We start from the raw sequence: 18,791 nt of genomic DNA on the forward strand, positions 1-18,791 counted from the left end.
TGTTTTCAGTTTGAAACAAATTTCCACCAAGCAATTTTATTTCTGGCTAGACTTTGAAATATGGTGGAGAATCTAATCAAAAATCATTGGAGTGATATGTCTCTTACATAAATCAGGAACCTTCAGCATGAAAGAAATAAAAATTAAGCATGAGATTTGTAACTGTGTGTAGGCTTTTAATAGGAGTGTTTAACTTGGCTTCTTCTTGCTCAATATTTTTGTTGCGTGTTTCTAAGCAGAGTTTGTGAACTTGCATGATTGGCTATGTTAATGTAACCATAATGATTATATATCCAACAATTGTAGCATTGGCAAGCGCTTTTGTTCTTGGTTCTCATGTGTGAGTCACTTGAGTTTGATATCAAACCCAATTGGGAGTTAGGGAACTGCAGGTTTAAAGTACTGTTTTGAAACTGTATGGTCTAAGGTGAAGATTTAGCAAGTGTGAATTTGTCTGACAATTGGCAGAAGATCATGTTCAAAATTTTTGTTTCACCACAGCCCTTACTAACTAACCTAAAAGGCATTAAGCAATTTAAAATTAGTGGCACCAGATGAGTTAGTGATATCTCAGTAAAAAGTCTGACAACACCAGGTTTAAGTCCAACCGATTTATTTGATAGTTAACTCGCAAGCTTTCGGGGCTTGTTGTCTACCTGACACGCCGCAAGAAAGGATATCCCGAAGCACAGCACACCAGGGAGACCATGCAGACGCCATGACAACGGACGGACGAACGAACAACTTGGCTGTCAGTCTCTGCTCGGCGACTGTGCGCTGTCGTGGGGGGCCGCCTTGGAGAGTGCTTGCCCGGGGGTCGGGGGCTGGATGCCCGTGACCACTGGGGTGTTCGCCAGCAGGAAGGGAACAGTCTTGCCTGGTGATTGTCGAGCAATGTTTGTTTGTCCATTGTCATGGCGTCTGCGTGGTCTCCCTGGTGTGCTGTGCTTCGGGACATCCTTTTTTGCAGCGTGTCAGGCAGACAACAAACCTCGAAAGCTTGCGAGTTTACTATCAAATAAATCGGTTGGACTTAAACCTGGTGTTGTCAGACTTTTTACTGTGTTTACCCCAGTCCAACGCTGGCATCTCCACATGAGTGATATCTGTCAGACTGCTGACTCCTTCAGATGATTTGTCATCCACCATCTTGGTTTATAATTTTCCAATGTTCTTATTAAACAGATCTCAATTTAGAGCCTTAACTCTGTTCAGACTCCTTTATTAAAATGATTGTTTTGATGCTTATCAGAATTGTTGCTGACATCCATCATAGCAATATTGCCCCACTCACACTGGGACACTCTAAACCATGTTTATCATGTCAGAGGTAAGTATCTTAACCACAGTTTTAAAGTGTTAATAGCAACTCAGAGCAGACATTAGGAAGAAAAATTATCCCTCCTGATTCTTTGCCTTTTCCCTTTAGGATGGAACATCACAGCAACCTCTACAGCCTTGCAAGATTCATGTCCTTGTCCTTATCCTGCATGGTGGCAACATTCTGGACCCTGGCAGTGGAGACCAAACCTCCAAACAGGCTGATGTCAACACGATAACCTCTGTCTTCGACACGGTGATGAGAGTACACTTCCCCGCCGGTCTTGGCCACATCATTATCAAGCTGGTTCCCTGCCCAGCCATCTGCTCTGAAGTCTTCTCACTGGTATCAAAGTGAGTTTTCCAGCCGGTGCGCAAGGATATAGTTAGTGGCCATGAGAAATGCATTTTGAATACAATGTGAAGTTTATATCATTTTTGGCAACTAGCAAATAATTACTAATACTGTGAAAAACTGCAGCAGGCGACGGTACAGAGGGACCTTGGGGTCCTTGTGCATGAGTCGCAAAAACCCAGCCTGCAGGTGCAGCAGGTGGTCAGGAAGGCGAATGGGATGCTGGCCTTCATAGCGAGGAGGATTGAATATAAAAGTAGGGAGGTCTTGCTGCAACTGTACAGGGCATTGGTGAGACCGCAGCTGGAGTACTGTGTGCAGTTTTGGGCGCCGTACTTACGCAAGGATATTTTGGCCTTGGAGGGAGTGCAGAGGAGGTTTACTAGGCTGATGCCAGAGTTGAGGGGGTTGAGCTATGAGGAGAGGCTGAATAAACTGGGCTTGTACTCGTTAGAGTTTAGAAGAATGAGGGGAGATCTCATTGAGACATATAAGATGATGAATGGGATGGATAGGATAGAGGTGGAGAGACTCTTCCCGCTCAGAAAGGACAGTAGGACTAGGGGGCACAGCCTCAAGGTAAAGGGGGGGTGGTTTAGAACAGAGTTGAGGAGGAACTTCTTCACTCAAAGGGTGGTGAATCTCTGGAATTCTCTGCCCGTTGAGGTGGTGGAGGCTGCCTCGCTAAATATTTTTAAGACGCGGGTTGATGGTTTTTTGATAAGAGAGGGGATTAAGGGTTATGGGGAGAGGGCGGGAATGTGGAACTGAGCCACGACAGATCAGCCATGATCTTATTGAATGGCGGGGCAGGCTCGAAGGGCCAGATGGCCTACTCCTGCTCCTATTTCTTATGTTCTTATGTTCTTAAACGACCCGTTTTCTAAATGCATTGAGATTTTATTTGCTTGTTTATACTGCAAGTACATTCCCTCTCTGTCATTGCATAGAATGCTTCTTTGCTGCATTATTTATAATATCACTGTTATACCTGTACCAATACCCCTATTTGTATACTGGTAAACCCATGGACATACACTTATTCATACGTAAGAAATACTAGCAGGAGTAGGCCCTCAAGTCTGCACCATAATTCAGTAAGGTTGTTGCTGATCATCTACCTCAACTCTACTTCCTTGTTCTAATATTTACCCCTTAATTCTGTCAGTATCCAAAATCTATGAATTTCTGAAACAAAAACAGAAAATGCTGGAAAATCTCAGCAAGTCTGATAGCATCTGTGGGGAGAGAATAGAGCTAATGTTTCGAGTCTAGATGACCCTTTGTCAGAGCTGAGAGCAAAGAGAATTGAAACATGGACTTTATTCTCTCCCCACAGACACTGTTAGACATGCTGAGGTTTTCCAGCATTTTCTATTTTTGTTTCAGATTCCAGTATTTGCAGTATTTTGCTTTTATCTATTGAATTTCTGTCTAGAATATTTCCAATGACTGAGTGTTCTCTAGGGTAGAGAATTTAAAAGATTCATAAATCTCCACATGAAGAATTTTCTCCACAGCTGACTCCAAAATGATTGGCCCCCTTATCCTGAGCAGGGCTTGGAAGAGAAGGCTGCACAAAGCTGTTAATCACCAGGGTCTGTCTGGGGAGGAGGGGGGAAGGGGGACATGGCCTAATTGGCTGAGTAACCCATCAATCAGGATGATCATTCTCCAGAGCTTCCAATCTGGCACATAGACCTGAGTGATGGGCTACTCGGCCAATGGTAGCCAAGTAGGGCACACCAGATTCCCCAGTTCCCCCTTTCTTGCTTCCCTGGCAGACTACTGTTTCTGGAATTTTGGGATAGCCAGATGCTTTCTTCACTCTTCACTTCAGAGCTGGCTGGAGGCTGCAGAAGTACAAGGTAAGGTAAGGTAAAGTGCCTCGTGTCTCAGCTCTACTTTGTTTACCCTCACAAGGCCCTTCCCTCCTTACCTTCTCCCTGGATGGTGTGGCCCTGGGCTGGGCCCTACCACCTCAACTTCCTCCCTCATTGGTGGCATGGCCCCTCCCCCTGATTCCCATCCTCCCCCAAGTCGAAGTGGCCATGGAGTGCGCAGGGCCATTGTTAGTAAAACTCAATTCTGTGAGTTTAAGGGGCTCTGCTTCCTAAGCAAAAAGGCAAAAAAGGTTTAATTGGTTAGATCTGTTGCTTGGCACATTTTGATCGTAATTGTTATTAAATGCTCATTTTTTAAAATGATCAATCTATTGCTTTGAAATTGGTTTTATTTGTTCAGCGAGCTGTTTATGTTTTACAAGTCAGGTTGGATGCTTCAAGGTGTTCTATGAAGTTCTGACCTGTGATGTTTTACACTGAATTTGGCTGGGATGAGCGTGAGAGGTTTCAACTCCAGGTGTGCTTTAATTGACCCACGAGGAATTTTTATAAAAACAAAGTTCAATTAAGAATATTGTTGACATGTATAGTAAGACAATTAGCAAGAACTTTTAATAATTACAAACAAGAAACACAACAACCGTGATAATGCGTAACTCTTCTAGGACGTAGAAGCTATTGAAAGGGTACAGAGGAGATTTACAAGGATGTTGCCTGGACTGGGAGGCATGCCTTATGAAGATAGGTTGAGGGAGCTGGGACTCTTTTCCCTGGAGAGACGAAGGTTGAGAGGCGACCTGATAGAGGTTTATAAAATGTTGAGAGGAATAGATAGGGTGGATTCTCAGAGGCTATTTCCCCAGGTTGAAATGGTTGCTACGAGAGGACACAGATTTAAGGTGCGGGGAGGCAAGTACAGAAGTGATGTTAGGGGTAAGTTTTTCACTCAGAGGGTGGTGAGTGAATGGAATCGGCTGCCGTCAATGGTGGTGGAGGCGAACTCGCTGGGGTCTTTTAAAAGACTTCTGGATGAGTATATGGGATTTAATGGGATTGGGGGTTATAGATAGGTCTATGGATTGGTAGGTGTTGATGTGATCAGCGCAACTCATGGGCCGAAGGGCCTGTTTGTGCTGTAGTGTTCTATGTTCTTAAGGAAATATCTCTGATGTGTTCCAACCAAAGCCAACATCGAATACATAAAACCCTCCAAGTAAATACAATACAGCATAAGGTAATGCCTACTTGTTACAGGAATCCAGCCTCCTGGGTTAAATGCTGAAAATCCTTTGTGAAGAAACTCAAAAGGCGTTGTAGTCAAATCTGTTTCCCAAAACACAGCTTCTTTAAAGAAGAACCAAACAAAGAGAAAAAACAGGGAGAGAAAAAGAGACTGCTTCTTAGCTTGCTGCTAACTGCGTGCAACAACAACACTGCTCAAAAATGAAACTCAGGGTTTTTTTCCCTTTGGGCTCTATCCCCTGACTGTCATAGCTTAGCTCCATCCCCAATGACATTGCTGAAGCTGTAAGCTGCATGACTTAAAATACATACGTTAACTTTTATTTAATAGGTGCTGTTTATGGTGCAGTCATCTATTAAAGCATCAAGGCAAAAATGGATCAAATCAAAAAATGTAATCAATTTGCACGCCACAGCCCAAGCACAATGTACAGCACGGTGCAAATCAGTAACCCTATTTTTAGACAGTCACATTTAATGTTGTGCAAAACCAGAAATGGGATTTTTCTGGCCTCGCTCATCCGAAAACTTTAAAATCCCGCCCGATGACAGTGGAACTTGTTATGGTCTGCCTGTCACCTGCTCTGACTTCCATGGCGAGCAAGATGGTAAAATTCTGGTCAAGATTTCAGGCAATTGCTGGTGAGGAGAAAGCAGAGGCTCACAAGTCTGGCTTTTTGGAGGGTTGGCAAAAGTAGAAACAAGGAGTGTTGAAAATGCTCAGCATTTCTGTGCAAAGAAAAAGAGGTCAGTAACCCTTCATCTGAATCAGCATTAGAACATAGAAAAACGACAGCACAAACAGGCCCTTTGGCCCACCAGTTGCGCCGAACATCTCTACCTACTACGCTTACCTATAACCCTCAAGCCTACTAAGTCCCATGTACTCATCCAGAAGTCTCTTAAGAGACCCTATCGAATTTGCCTCCTCCTCCACCGCCAGCACCCGATTCCACACACCCTCTGAATGAAAAACTTATCCCTGACATCTCCTCTGTACCTACTCCCCAGCACCTTAAACCTGTGTCCTCTTGTTGCAGCCATTTCAGCCCTGGGGAAAAGCCTCTGAGAATCCACCCAATCTATACTTCTCAACATCTCTATCAGGTCACCTTTCATCCTCCTCTCCAAGGAGAAAAGACCGAGCTCTCTCAACCTATCCTCATAAGGCATGCCACCCAGTCCAGGCAACATTCTTGTAAATCCCCTCTGCACCCTTTCAATAGCTTCCACATCCCTCCTGTAATGAGGTGACCAGAACTGAGCACAGTATTCCAAGTGGGTTCTGACTAGGGTCTTATATAGCTGCAGCATTATCTCCCGACTCCTAAATTCAATCCCTCGATTGATGAAGGCCAGTACACCAAATGCCTTCTTAACCGCATCCTCTACCTGTGAAGCTGATTTGAGAATCCTATGAACCCGGACCCTAAGATCCTTCTGACCTTCCACACTGCTAAGAGTCTTACCCTTAATATTATATTCCTTCATCCCATTTGACCTGCCACAGTGAACCACCACACATTTATCCAGGTTGAAGTCCATCTGCCACTTCTCCGCCCAGTCTTGCATCCTATCGATGTCTCGCTGCAACTTCTGACATCCCTCCACATTATCCACAAGACCTCCAACCTTCGTGTCATCGGCAAACTTACCAACTCATTCCTCCACTTCCTCATCCAGGTCATTTATAAAACTTACAAAGAGCAAGGGTCCCAGGACAGATCCTGGGGCACTCCACTGGTGACCCACCTCCATGCAGAAAAAGACCCATCTACAACCACTCTTTGTCTTCTGAGGGCAAGCCAGTTCTGGATCCACAAAGCAATGTCCCCTTGGATCCCATGCCCCCTCACTTTTTCAATAAGCCTTGCGTGGGGGACCTAATTGAACACCTTGCTGAAGTCCATATATACCACATTCACTGCTCTTCCTTCGTCAATGTGTTCATTCACATCTTCAAAAAACTCAACCAGGCTCGTAAGACACGATCTGCCTTTGACAAAGCTGTGCTGACTAATTTTGATCATACTATACTTCTCCAAATGTTCATAAATCCTGTGTCTCAGGATCTTCTCTGTCAACTTACCACTGAGGTTAGACTCACCGGTCGATAATTTCCTGGGCTATCTGTACTCCCTTTCTTGAATAGAGGAACCACATCCACAATCCTCTGGGAACACTCCTGTCTCCATCGATGAAGCAAAGATCATCACCAGAGGCTCTACAATCTCTTCCCTTACCTCCCACAGTAACCTTGGATACATCCCATCCAGTCCCAGTGACTTATCTAACTTGATGCTTTTCAAAAGCTCCAACACATCCTCTTTCTTAATGTCCAAACACTCAAGCTTTTCAGTCTGCCACAAACCTGCACTACAACCACCAAGATCCTTTTCCACTGTGAATACCGAGGTAAAGTATTCTTTGAGCACCTCTGCTATTTCTACCGGTTCTGTACAAACTTTCCCCTTAATCTTACCTGCCAAGGCCTTCTCATGACTCCTTCTGGCTCTCTTCTTAAGTCCCTTCCTACAAGTCGTATACTCCTCTAGATCCTTAACACTACCTAGCTCTCTGAACCTTTTGTACATTTTCCTTTCCTTTTTGACTAGATTCATTACAGCTTTTGTGCACCATGGTTCTTATAACCTGTCAAGAATTCCCTGTCTCATCGGAACGTTGTCGTGCAGAACTCCAGACAAACATTCCTTGAAAATCTGCCACATTACTTCTGTATGTTTCCCCGAGAAAACCTCCTTCCAATTGATGCCTCTAATTTCCTGCCTGATGGCTTCATAATTCCCCTTACTCCAGATAAACACTTTCCTAGCTTGTCTGATCCTATCTCTCTCCAATGCTAGTGCAAAGGAGATAGAGTTATGATCACTATCGCCAAAATGCTCTCCCACTGAGAGACCTGACACCTGCCCAGGTTAATTACCCAATACCAAATCAAGTACAGCCTCTCCTCTTATAGGCTAATCCACGTACTGTGTCAAGAAGCCCTCCTGAACACACCTAACAAACTCCTCCCCATCCAAACCCCTTCCCCGAGGGAGGTTCCAGTCAATATTTGGGAAATTAAAATCTCCCATCATGACAACTCTCCAGGGTCTGTTTCCCTATCTGTTCCTCAACATCCCTGTTACTACTGGGCAGCCTACAGAAAACACCCAGTAAAGTTATTGACCTCTTCCTGTTCTGAACTTCCACCCACTGAGACTCTGTAGACAATCCCTCCATGGCGTCCACCTTCTCTACAGCCATGACACTGTCCCTGATCAACAGTGCCACTCCCCCACCACTTCTGCCTCCCTCCCTGTCCCTCCTGAAACATCTGAAACCCGGCACTTGAAGTATTCAGTCCTGTACCTGAGACATCCATGTATTGAAACACTGATTTCTCTCTCCAGCTGCTGCCTGACCTGCTAAGTATTTCCAGCAATTTCTGTTCATATTTCAGATTCTTAGCATCCGCAGTACTTGGCTCCCCTTTTGTACACTCTATGCTGTGCATTTGTCAGTGTGGTTAGTTTCATTGAAGATGAGAAAATATTTATCAATCAATGTAAAGTGCAGTTTCTTTATTAAAGCTATTGTGTGAATAAAAATCACACATTATTACAGGTGAATTACTTGGGGCTAATTCACTGGATAGTTTAGCCAACTTCAAACTTGGATGTGAAACCAGGAGTTGTGTGCCAATTGAATCTATCAAAAGATTCTCTTGTGAAAAGGATTGATGTTTGCAGTGCTTGTGAGGTTCAACTCCTTAGGGTGTTGCTGTCCTGATATGTAGGGCCAGGTTCAAAGAAGTGAAGTTGGTTGCTTAATATGAACAGCCAAGTAGTGTGTAATTGTCTAAGAAAGCTGCACCATATTGAAAGCTGAGCTTTACAGAGCCATGGAATATAAAAGCCAAGAAGTTTTGCTGAACCTATATAAACATCTGCATTGTGACTAAGATTCCCTATTCCGGGCACCTGAAGGGTGTGGGGGCTTTGTACAGGGGTTCAGAAGAGATTTATTGGAACGCCTTCAGGAATGAGGAATTACAGTGAAACTGAGTTATTCTACTGAGAGTCAAGAAACCTGAGGGGATTTGCTGGAGATGTATAAAATAGTGAAGGGTTTAAATGGAATAAATGGAAACTGTCTCCAGTGTCCTGATGGCCAATAATCGGATGGTCTAGATTTAATTTAGGTTGATTGGCAAGAGAACTAGAGGCAACACGAGGAGAGACTTCTACACAGAGTGGTTAGAATTTCCTCGTTAGTATAGTGGTTAATATCCCCACCAGTTACGTGGGAGACTAGGGTTCAATTCCCTAACGGGGAGCTGCAAAATTTTCTTAGGCAGTGCGGTGGCACAGTGGTTAGCACTGCTGCCTTGCAGCACCAGGGATTTGGATTCGATTCTTTGCTTGGATCACTGACTGTGCAGAGTCTGCACATTCTCCCCGTGTCTGGGTTTCTTCCGGGTGTTCTGGTTTCTCCCCTCAGTTCGAAAGATGTGTGGGTTAGGTGTATTGGCCATGCTAAATTCTCCCTCAGTGTGCCCGAACAGGTACCGGCTTGTGGCAGCTAGGGGAGTTTCACTGTAACTTCATTGCAGTGTTAATGTCAGCTTATGACAATGATAATTAAAATAAAAGAATTTGGAATGCATTTTCAACCTGATATTGTGTAGATACAGGTTCAAATTTATGTCCAAAAGAAAATTGGATACATGGAGGAAAAATATGGGGAAGAGTGGATGGGAAAATGATGGGTATGGTAAGTGTCTCATTAAAAGAACTGGTACAGACTCGATGGACTGAATGGCCTGCTCCTGTGCTGCACTGTTCTATAGCACCCAAAGCTTCTCACGTTGACAGAAGCTATCAAGGGTTAAAGGGTGAAGAAATTGGGGCTCAGGAAAAGCATCAGGGTCCATCATTCCACTCACAGGCCCTGATCCTGAGAGACTGAGCCCTATTCCCCAGCCTGAGGGCAGCCTGTCTGTGCCCACTCTGTGAAGCCAATTCCCTAAATGTTGTGCATATACCTATACACACACACCTGTCCATAGAGGTTCTCTTAAGCTGTACAATCATTGGGGTACTTATTTACTGAGAGCCACAATAATAAAACAAAATCAGGAAAAACTTTGGAAGAGAGAACGAAACTAATCTATGAAATAATCAAAATACTGTGTAATGTGCTGACATAGAGCAAGAACGGGCAAGAATACACACCGCATTCATTGAGGAATAGCTGCTTCACACTAACAGCTTTAACCACATCTATCTGTATATTCAATATTTGCCACTGGCACCACAAGCTTTGGATTGATTACTGCAAACATACCACACAATACGTGCCAAGAATCCTATTGGTCTTTTTATTCTTTTAAGTGCAAATACTTAAAATGTTTAACTTATTTTGCTATTCCAAGTTCTTGTGCTTGACATGAAACACGTTATCACTGATTTCTTTTTGAGTTGAACTTTATTATTCAGTGAACCAAGCGATAACAAGTGTTAGTTTGTTTCAGATAACCTCTTTACTAAAAGAATGTTTTGCATTTTCAGCCTCAGCCCTATGAGCTATGATGAAAGCGGTTTGTCAAACAGCCAGGACCATATTCCCCTGGCTGCGCTTCCTTTGTTGGCGACATCATCTCCTCAATACCAGGAGGCAGTTGCCACTGTGATTTTCAGAGCAAATCAGGTGTACAGTGATTTCATCAAATCTCAGGAGGGTTTCTCCTTCAGTGGCCAGGTCAGTATACATAAAGTGACAATATTTAGAAATAAGTGGAGTTAGATTTGTAGACCCCACTGTGCCAGGATCACTTGACCGTTTTCGCTGAAGCAGAGTGAAGAGGTTAGTGGGGCTAACGCCCACACAATGAATGACTACTACAGTTTATTGAGATCCATTTAAGATCAATTTAATTTAGGGGTGGCACAGTGGCGAGCACTGCTGCGTCACAGTGCCAGGGACCTGGGTTAAATTCTGGTCTTCGGTCACTGTCTGTGTGGAGTCTGAATGTTCTCCTCATGTCTGCATGGGTTTCCTCTGGGCGTTCTGGTTTCCTCCCACAGTCCTTGTCACACCCACCCCTTACTTGAAGCACTTTACAGCTCAAACTTTTCCCAGTCCTGTTCAAAGGTCATTGAGCTGGAAATTTACTCTGTTTATCTTGCCCCAGGTGCTACCTGACCTGCTGAGTGTTTCCAGGATTTTCTGCTTTTATTTTATAAGTTTGTTTCTCATCTATCAAAAATACTTGTGATTATAATATAACATTTGAAGTTTCTAAGAAAAAGGTTAATGATTGGGCCAGGGATGCTTTTCCAAGGCGGGTGTTACTGGAGTGGCGATCAGTGAACAGAAATAGGGGCTGTGCTTCTCCCAAACCAGCTCAAAGTGCCAGCAGCAGCAGGAAATTTGGAACTGTGAGGTGGTTTCAGTCACCTGATCAATGCAAACTTGCACATCGTGGGAAATGCTCCTGCCAGCCTGGCTGTTCAGAGATTGGGTACCATTTTGAAAAAGTGCCCTGATCTCCACACTGACAGACAACCCTCCTCCCCCACCCCCAAACAACGGATATAGTGACTATGCAAACCCACCCCCCCACCACATCACAGAACAAGTCTCCTCCACCTCCACACCATGCAGGCACGAGGGTGACCTGACTTCTCCTCCTCCTTCCTGCCACTCCACCACACCACAAACCAGAAGCTTTTCTGGCACCACCATCCCCCCACATGACACCTCACTCTGAAGCTCTGAACCCCCCTGATGACAGCCCCCCCGCCCCCGCAGTCCCAACCTTGCACTCACCTGGCACCTTGTCCTCCAACAGGTGCCATGGAGGCACTTCTGACACTGCCAGGCTGCAGAGAGAGGGTCAGTACATGACACTGTCCATAGGGCACAGGGTGGGGCAAGGAACTGACCAGTCTATTTCAAAAATTTAACAGTCCACAGACCAGAATGAAGACTTGACAGCGAAATGCCAGAAATCTCCATGCCAAGAATGACATCCAGAGCTTGAAGAGATAATCTAGCAACAAGCCCCCATCCCAGGGAATGGGTTTAATGCCTGTCGGAAATCTGCTTTAAGCCCCAATGCCATATTCAGTGGGACTTGGGATTCCTGCCAGTGAATCTCCCGTCAAGGATTCCTTTTGTTCTTCCTGCAGCTGCTGTGTTTGTTTTTTATTGACTCCTGGTGTCAACTTTTACTGAGTGAAATGTAGAGTTCCCCAAAGCTTAATGCGACAGATCATAATTATAACACAGTCACCAGAAAGCTTCTGACACAGTGAGAGACAGATGAATTCACTCTTGTTTGGCATCTGCCCCTATTTAGTTTCACTTTCCTTTAAGCAAACAAAGAATAAAATTTAACAGGAAATCGTTCAAAAATAATTTGTGTAGCTAATGAAGGTGATGTTCAAAGAAAGAACAAAGTTACATTTATATAGGTTAATATTCAAATGGCTCTTCACAGCCAGTGAAGTACTTATTAAATTGTAACAAACATGCGATCACTTGTACTTGAGGCTTTAAGGATCGGAATTTTGTGGTTGACAGTCTTCATTTTCCAATCCATAAATACAGCTTCTGGCAGTGATATGGTAAGAGGAAAGCATTAGAGTTTAAGGATGAGCATGCAGGTTTAGAGCTTACATTAGTCCATTTTTCTTATGTATTTAGTGTTATCTCTCCTGCCTCAGGTATGTTTGATCGGAGACTGTGTTGGGGGAGTCCTGGGATTTGATGCCCTGTGTTTTAGTAATCAGACTGTGTCAGAGAGCCAGAACAGCAGCAGAAGAGGCAGCGTTGTGAGTGTTCAGGTAATGGATAAACCTTACTTCCATTTCATTGTCTTATGGTGAATTATCACTCGGGTTCCTTACCTATCAGATTCTCTGCTTCTGTCAGTTTCTCTGTGAAAACCAGTGGTCATTATATCTTTAGGGCTTAGGAGCAGGAGTCAGCCCTTTGAGTCTGCTCCACCATTCAGTGAGATTGTGACTGATTGTTGTCTCCCTCCCCAGTTACCCTTTGTCTATTATAAATCTGTCTAACCCAGCCTTGAATAAATTCAGTGACTCAAACCTGTTCTCTGAGCAAGAGAATTTCACAGACTAATGAGCACCTGTGAGAAAAAATTTTCCTCATCTCTCTTTTAAAAGACCTCTTATTTTTAAACTGTGTCCCCTCGCACTGGTCATCCCAAAGAGGTAACTTCCACCCCATCAACTCTTTTTTTCAGTTCTGACAAAGAATTATCCAGATTCAAAACGTTGGCTCTATTCTCTTTCCACAGATGCTGTCCAACCTGCTGAGACTTTGCAGCATTTTCTGCTTTTGTTTCAGATTCCAGCATTCGCAGTATTTTGTTTTTTTTTTGTGGGTTGTGAACATCGCTGACAAAGTTAGCTTTTGTTGCTCGTCCCTAATTGTCCTTGAATTGAGTGGTTTGCTTGGCCATTTCAGAGGGCAGTTAAGAGTCAACCACATTGCTGAGGCTCTGGAGTCACATGTAGGCCGGACTGGATCAGAAACGATAGATTTCCTTCCCTAAAGGACGTTATTGAACCAGATGGGTTTTTACAACAGTCAACAATGATTTCATCATCACCATTATTAGGATTAGTTTTTCAATTCCAGATTAGATTTGAAGGTCCACTCGGTTGATCCTGGGTATGGAAAGATTTTCTTCTGAGGAGAGGTTGAGTAAGCTGGGCCTGTACTCACTGGAGTTTAGAAGAATGAGAGGTGTACTTATTGAGATAAATAGGATTCTCAGGGGGCTTGACAGGGTAGATGCTGAGAGGTTGCTTCCTTTGTGGGAGAGTCTAGGACAAGAGGACATAATCTTTTCTAAGACAGAGATAAGGAGGAATTTCTTCTGTCAGAAGTTAGTGAACAGTCCCGGCACGTTGGAGGATAACAAATGTAACCCTTCTATTCAAAAAGGAGGAAGGGAGAAAAAAAGGAATTACAAAAAGAATTAAGGTAGCTCGGTAGCACTGTGGTTAGGACTGCTGCTTCGCAGGTTCAGGGACCTGGGTTCGATTCCTGGCTTGGGTCACTGTCTGTATGGAATTTGCACATTCTCCTCGTGTCAGTGTGGGTTTCCTCCGGGTGCTCTGGTTTCCTTCCACAGTCCAAAGATGTGTGGGTTAGGTTGATTGGCTGTGGTAAAAATTGCCCCTTAGTGTCTTGAGATGCGTAGATTAGAGGGATTGCAGATAACCTCTTTCTGCACTGTAGGTTTTCTGTGATTTCTATGAGACTGGTTAGCCTAACCTCAGTAGCAGAGAAAATGCTAGAGTCTATTATAAAGGGTGTGATAACTGGAACATAGAAAATACCAATGCAATTAGACAAAGTCACGTGGATTTATGTAGGGGAAATTATGCTTGACAAGTCTACTGGAATTTTTTGAAGATGTAACTAGCAGAATATATAAGGGAGAATTAGTGGATGTGGTGTAATTGGATCATCCATCCTTGTCAACTGTGTACTCGAGGTATCCAAGCCTCGCTCTTGGCTACAAAAACTTGTCTTTATCCTCCTCGCTATATTGTCCCCCTGTATTACAATATTCCTATTTACTGTAATAATAAACAGAAATGTCGGAAAAACTGAGCAGATCTAATGGAGAGAGAAACCGAGTTAACATTTCGAGTCTTCACCTGTTTATTGCCCTCACTTGAATGGCTTCCTGTACTATAATGCCGTACTCAGTTCACTCATCCACCTTGCAATCCCCGCTCTCATCCATATAAACCGCAAAAGCTTTTAGATAATAGAGAAAAAAACAAACAGCTTCTCTTGCTTAAAATAGAAATCAGTTTCTGTTTGCTTTCTGTTTCTTCTTGAGCAGTGTGGATGTCAAACTGTGATTTTCTTTTAAATGTTGAAAGATGGTATCAGGGTTCCATTTAAATCTGACCTTGCCTCTAAATTTTCTTGTACTCTTGATCTTCCTGCACTCTGCACAGTTCCTGAGCTTATAGGGCATAAATTCTACCAATACCCCACCAAGTCTGGTGACTAGGATATGCTTGACTACAGGTTAGATGATTTGCTTCCTACCTCCCCATACCCTGTATCTGCCCCTCTTTGATAATATGGTGGAAATTGGGAACTCTCTGGGTGTTCAATGTAAGAACCCAGCATTTGCCCTTTGGTGCTGTGTTGATGCTGGGAACAGCATGACTGCTGAGTACAGGTGGCAACAACAGATTGAATTTTTGTAGCAAACTACCCTAAAATGCTTCACAAAGTGTATACAGACAAATTTGGCACCAAACCAGGGGTTGGGCAGAAAGATACAAGTTTTAAGGAGCATCCTAATGGAGGAGAGAGAGATGAAGAGCTTTAAGGAGGAAGTTTCAGAGCTAATGATCCAGGAGCTGAAGACACAGCAAACAGTGTTGGGCCGAACAAAATCAGGACGTGTACAAAGCCAGCGCTGGAGGAGTGCAGAGATCATGAAAGATTCCCTGGGCCGAAACGTGGTTGATTGCACCCATTTTTACAATATCAAATTATTTTTAATTATCCTCCAAATCTCATTTATACACATCCAAATTTAAACTGTGTGTAAATTAGTGACAACAATCGGGGCCGAAGGAAACTAAGGTACAGTTTTAACATCATCCAACCCTATGAGAACTGTGATTGAGGGAACCACTGGCACTACTGCAAGTCTTGTATAATGTGACAGCAATGTAGGTATAAATAGATGATTTGGCTGAGCTGTAACAGTGCTGCTGCCTGTTTGAAGCTCCCAGCTGGTTGAACATTCTAAGGCGACAATAAACATTAATCATAGTGTAGCCAACTGGCCTGAGAGCTACATGGAAAACGTGCAATTTCACATTCACTTTTAGGTAGTCTTTTCTATTGGGAGCGGTTACCAATTGCCTGTAATTGATTTACAGGACAATGATCTATTATCTCCTGGTATAGTTGTGAACAACAGCTGTACGTGCAGCGCTTCCAACCTGGAGACCAGCAGGCATCTCAGTAGAAGTAACATTGACATTCCTCGAAGCAGCATGGATAATCCAAATAGACAGCTTCCAAGAAAAAGAAGTGATTCTTCAACCTATGAGCTGGACACAATTAAACACCACCAGGCTTTTCTTTCGAGGTAAGAGCTTAAAACATTCAACCAACCGTTAACTAACTTGGAGCAAAATGTGTAAAAATGTCAATGTGTTTTCTTTGCCTAAGGAAGGATATACTAGCCCCAGAGGGAGTGCAACAGAAGTTCACTAGACTGAATCCTGGGATGAGGCGTTAGTCCAATGAGGATATATAAGAACATAAGAACATAAGAAATAGAAGCAGGAGTAGGCCATCTAGCCCTTCGAGCCTGCCCCGCCATTCAATAAGATCATGGCTGATCTGTCGTGGCTCAGTTCCACATTCCCGCCCACTCCCCATAACCCTTAATCCCCTCTCTTATCAAAAACCTATCAACCCGCGTCTTAAAAATATTTAGCGAGGCAGCCTCCACCACTTCAACGGGCAGAGAATTCCAGAGATTCACCACCCTTTGAGTGAAGAAGTTCCTCCTCAACTCCGTTCTAAACCACCCCCCCTTTATCTTGAGGCTGTGCCCCCAAGTCCTACTGTCCTTTCTGAGCAGGAAGAGTCTCTCCACCTCTATCCTATCCATCCCATTCATCATCTTATAGAACATAGACATAGAACATTACAGCGCAGAACAGGCCCTTCGGCTCACGATGTTGCGCCGACCAGTTAAAAAAAAAACAATGACCCACAAATCTAAACCAATCCCTTCTCGTCCATAAACCTATCCACGGATCTCTTAAACGCCCCCAAACTAGGTGCATTTACAACTGCAGCAGGCAGGGCATTCCAATCCCTCACCACCCTCTGGGTAAAGAACCTACCCCTGACATCCGTCCTATAACTACCCCCCCTTAATTTAAAGCCATGCCCCCTCGTGCTAGCTTTCTCCATCCGAGGAAAAAGGCTATCACTATCCACCCTATCTAAACCTCTAATCATCTTATATGTTTCAATAAGATCCCCTCTTAGCCTCCTCCTTTCTAGCGAAAACAACCCCAAATCCCTCAGTCTCTCCTCATAGGACCTCCCCTCCATACCAGGCAACATCCTGGTAAACCTCCTCTGCACCCTCTCCAAAGCCTCCACATCCTTCCTGTAATGTGGGGACCAGAACTGCACACAGTACTCCAAGTGCGGCCGCACCAGAGTTGTGTACAGTTGCAACATGACGCTGCGACTCCTAAATTCAATCCCCCTACAATAAACGCCAAGACACCGTATGCCTTCTTAACAACCTTATCTACTTGATTCCCAACTTTCAGGGATCTATGTACACATACACCTAGATCCCTCTGTTCATCCACACTATTCAAAGTCCTCCCGTTAGCCCTATACTCAACACATCTGTTATTCCTACCAAAGTGAATCACCTCACACTTCTCCGCATTAAACTCCATCCGCCACCTCTCGGCCCAGCTCTGTAACCTGTCCAAGTCTCCCTGCAAACTATGACACCCTTCCTCACAATCTACCACACCTCCGACTTTGGTGTCATCAGCAAATTTACTAATCCACCCAGCTATACCCTCATCCAGATCATTAATAAAAATTACAAACAGCAGCGGCCCCAAAACAGATCCCTGAGGCACACCACTCGTAACCGAACTCCATGACGAATACTTACCATCAACCACCACCCTCTGTCTCCTATCTGCTAGCCAATTCCTGATCCAATTTCCTAGACTACCCTCAATCCCATACATCTGCATTTTCTGCAGAAGCCTACCATGGTGAACCTTATCAAACGCCTTACTAAAATCCATATATACCACGTCAACTGCCTTACCCCCATCCACCTCTTTGGTCACTTTCTCAAAAAACTCAATAAGGTTAGTAAGGCACGACCTACCCGCTACAAAACCATGCTGACTATCTCCAATCAATTCATTACTCTCCAAATAACTATAAATCCTATCCCTAATAATTTTTTCTAAAACCTTGCCCACAACAGAAGTAAGACTCACCGGTCTATAATTCCCGGGGAAGTCTCTGTTCCCCTTCTTAAACAATGGGACAACATTCACTATCCTCCAATCCTCCGGCACTATACCAGAGACCAACGACGACCTGAAGATCAGAGCCAGAGGCTCTGCAATCACCTCTCTTGCCTCCCAGAGAATACTAGGGTAAATCCCATCCGGACCAGGGGACTTATCTATTTTCAAACCCTCTAGAATATCCAGCACATCCCCCGTATCAACTGCAATACTGTCTATTTTACACCCCTGCAACCCAGTGTCCTCCTCAGCTACATTCATGTCCCCCTGCGTGAACACCGAAGAGAAATATTGGTTCAATGCCTCACCAATCTCTTCCGGTTCCACACACAACTTCCCTCTACTGTCTGTAACTGGCCCTAATCTTGCCCTAACCAACCTTCTGTTCTTGACATACCTATAGAACGCCTTAGGATTCTCCTTAATCCTATCAGCCAAAGTCTTCTCATGTCCTCTTTTCGCCCTTCTTAACTCACTCTTCAACTCCCTCCTAGCCGATCTAAAGCTTTCTATTGCACTACCTGAGCCCTCAAGCCTCATCCGAACATAAGCCTCCTTTTTCTTTTTAACCAACGAATCAACTTTTTTAGTGCACCACGGTTCCCTAGCCCTACCAAATCCTCCTTGCCTGACAGGGACATATCTATCACGGACTCGCAGTAGCTGCTCCTTGAAAAAACTCCACATTTCGGACGTTCCCAGTCCCTGTAATCTCCTCATCCAACCTATGCTTCCTAATTCTCTCCTAATAGCCTCATAATTACCCTTCCCCCAGCTAAAACTACTGACCCGAGGTTCATGCCTATCCCTTTCCATCACTAAGGTGAACGTAACCGAATTGTGGTCACTATCACCAAAATGCACACCAACTTCCAAGTCTAGCACCTGGTCTGGCTCATTTCCCAGCACCAA

At 44.1% G+C, this 18,791-nt stretch overlaps 1 protein-coding gene across 9 annotated transcripts in view; it reads left to right on the plus strand.

Annotated features, from left to right (window-relative positions):
* The window catches only part of pitpnm2 (phosphatidylinositol transfer protein, membrane-associated 2), a 496,848-nt gene that overhangs the window by 436,653 nt on the left and 41,404 nt on the right, over positions 1 to 18,791 (plus strand). For all 9 annotated transcript variants that reach the window (XM_080207949.1, XM_080207955.1, XM_080207957.1 and 6 more), the window contains 4 exons: positions 1,430 to 1,674; positions 10,338 to 10,527; positions 12,498 to 12,617; positions 15,723 to 15,934. In XM_080207949.1, coding sequence (XP_080064075.1) covers positions 1,430 to 1,674; positions 10,338 to 10,527; positions 12,498 to 12,617; positions 15,723 to 15,934 — 767 coding nt within the window. The remainder of the gene's footprint in view (positions 1 to 1,429; positions 1,675 to 10,337; positions 10,528 to 12,497; positions 12,618 to 15,722; positions 15,935 to 18,791) is intronic.

This window comes from Carcharhinus amblyrhynchos, chromosome 20 (genome assembly GCF_965287045.1).
Source record: "Carcharhinus amblyrhynchos chromosome 20, sCarAmb.v2.hapA, whole genome shotgun sequence".
NCBI classification, from domain to species: domain Eukaryota; kingdom Metazoa; phylum Chordata; class Chondrichthyes; order Carcharhiniformes; family Carcharhinidae; genus Carcharhinus; species Carcharhinus amblyrhynchos.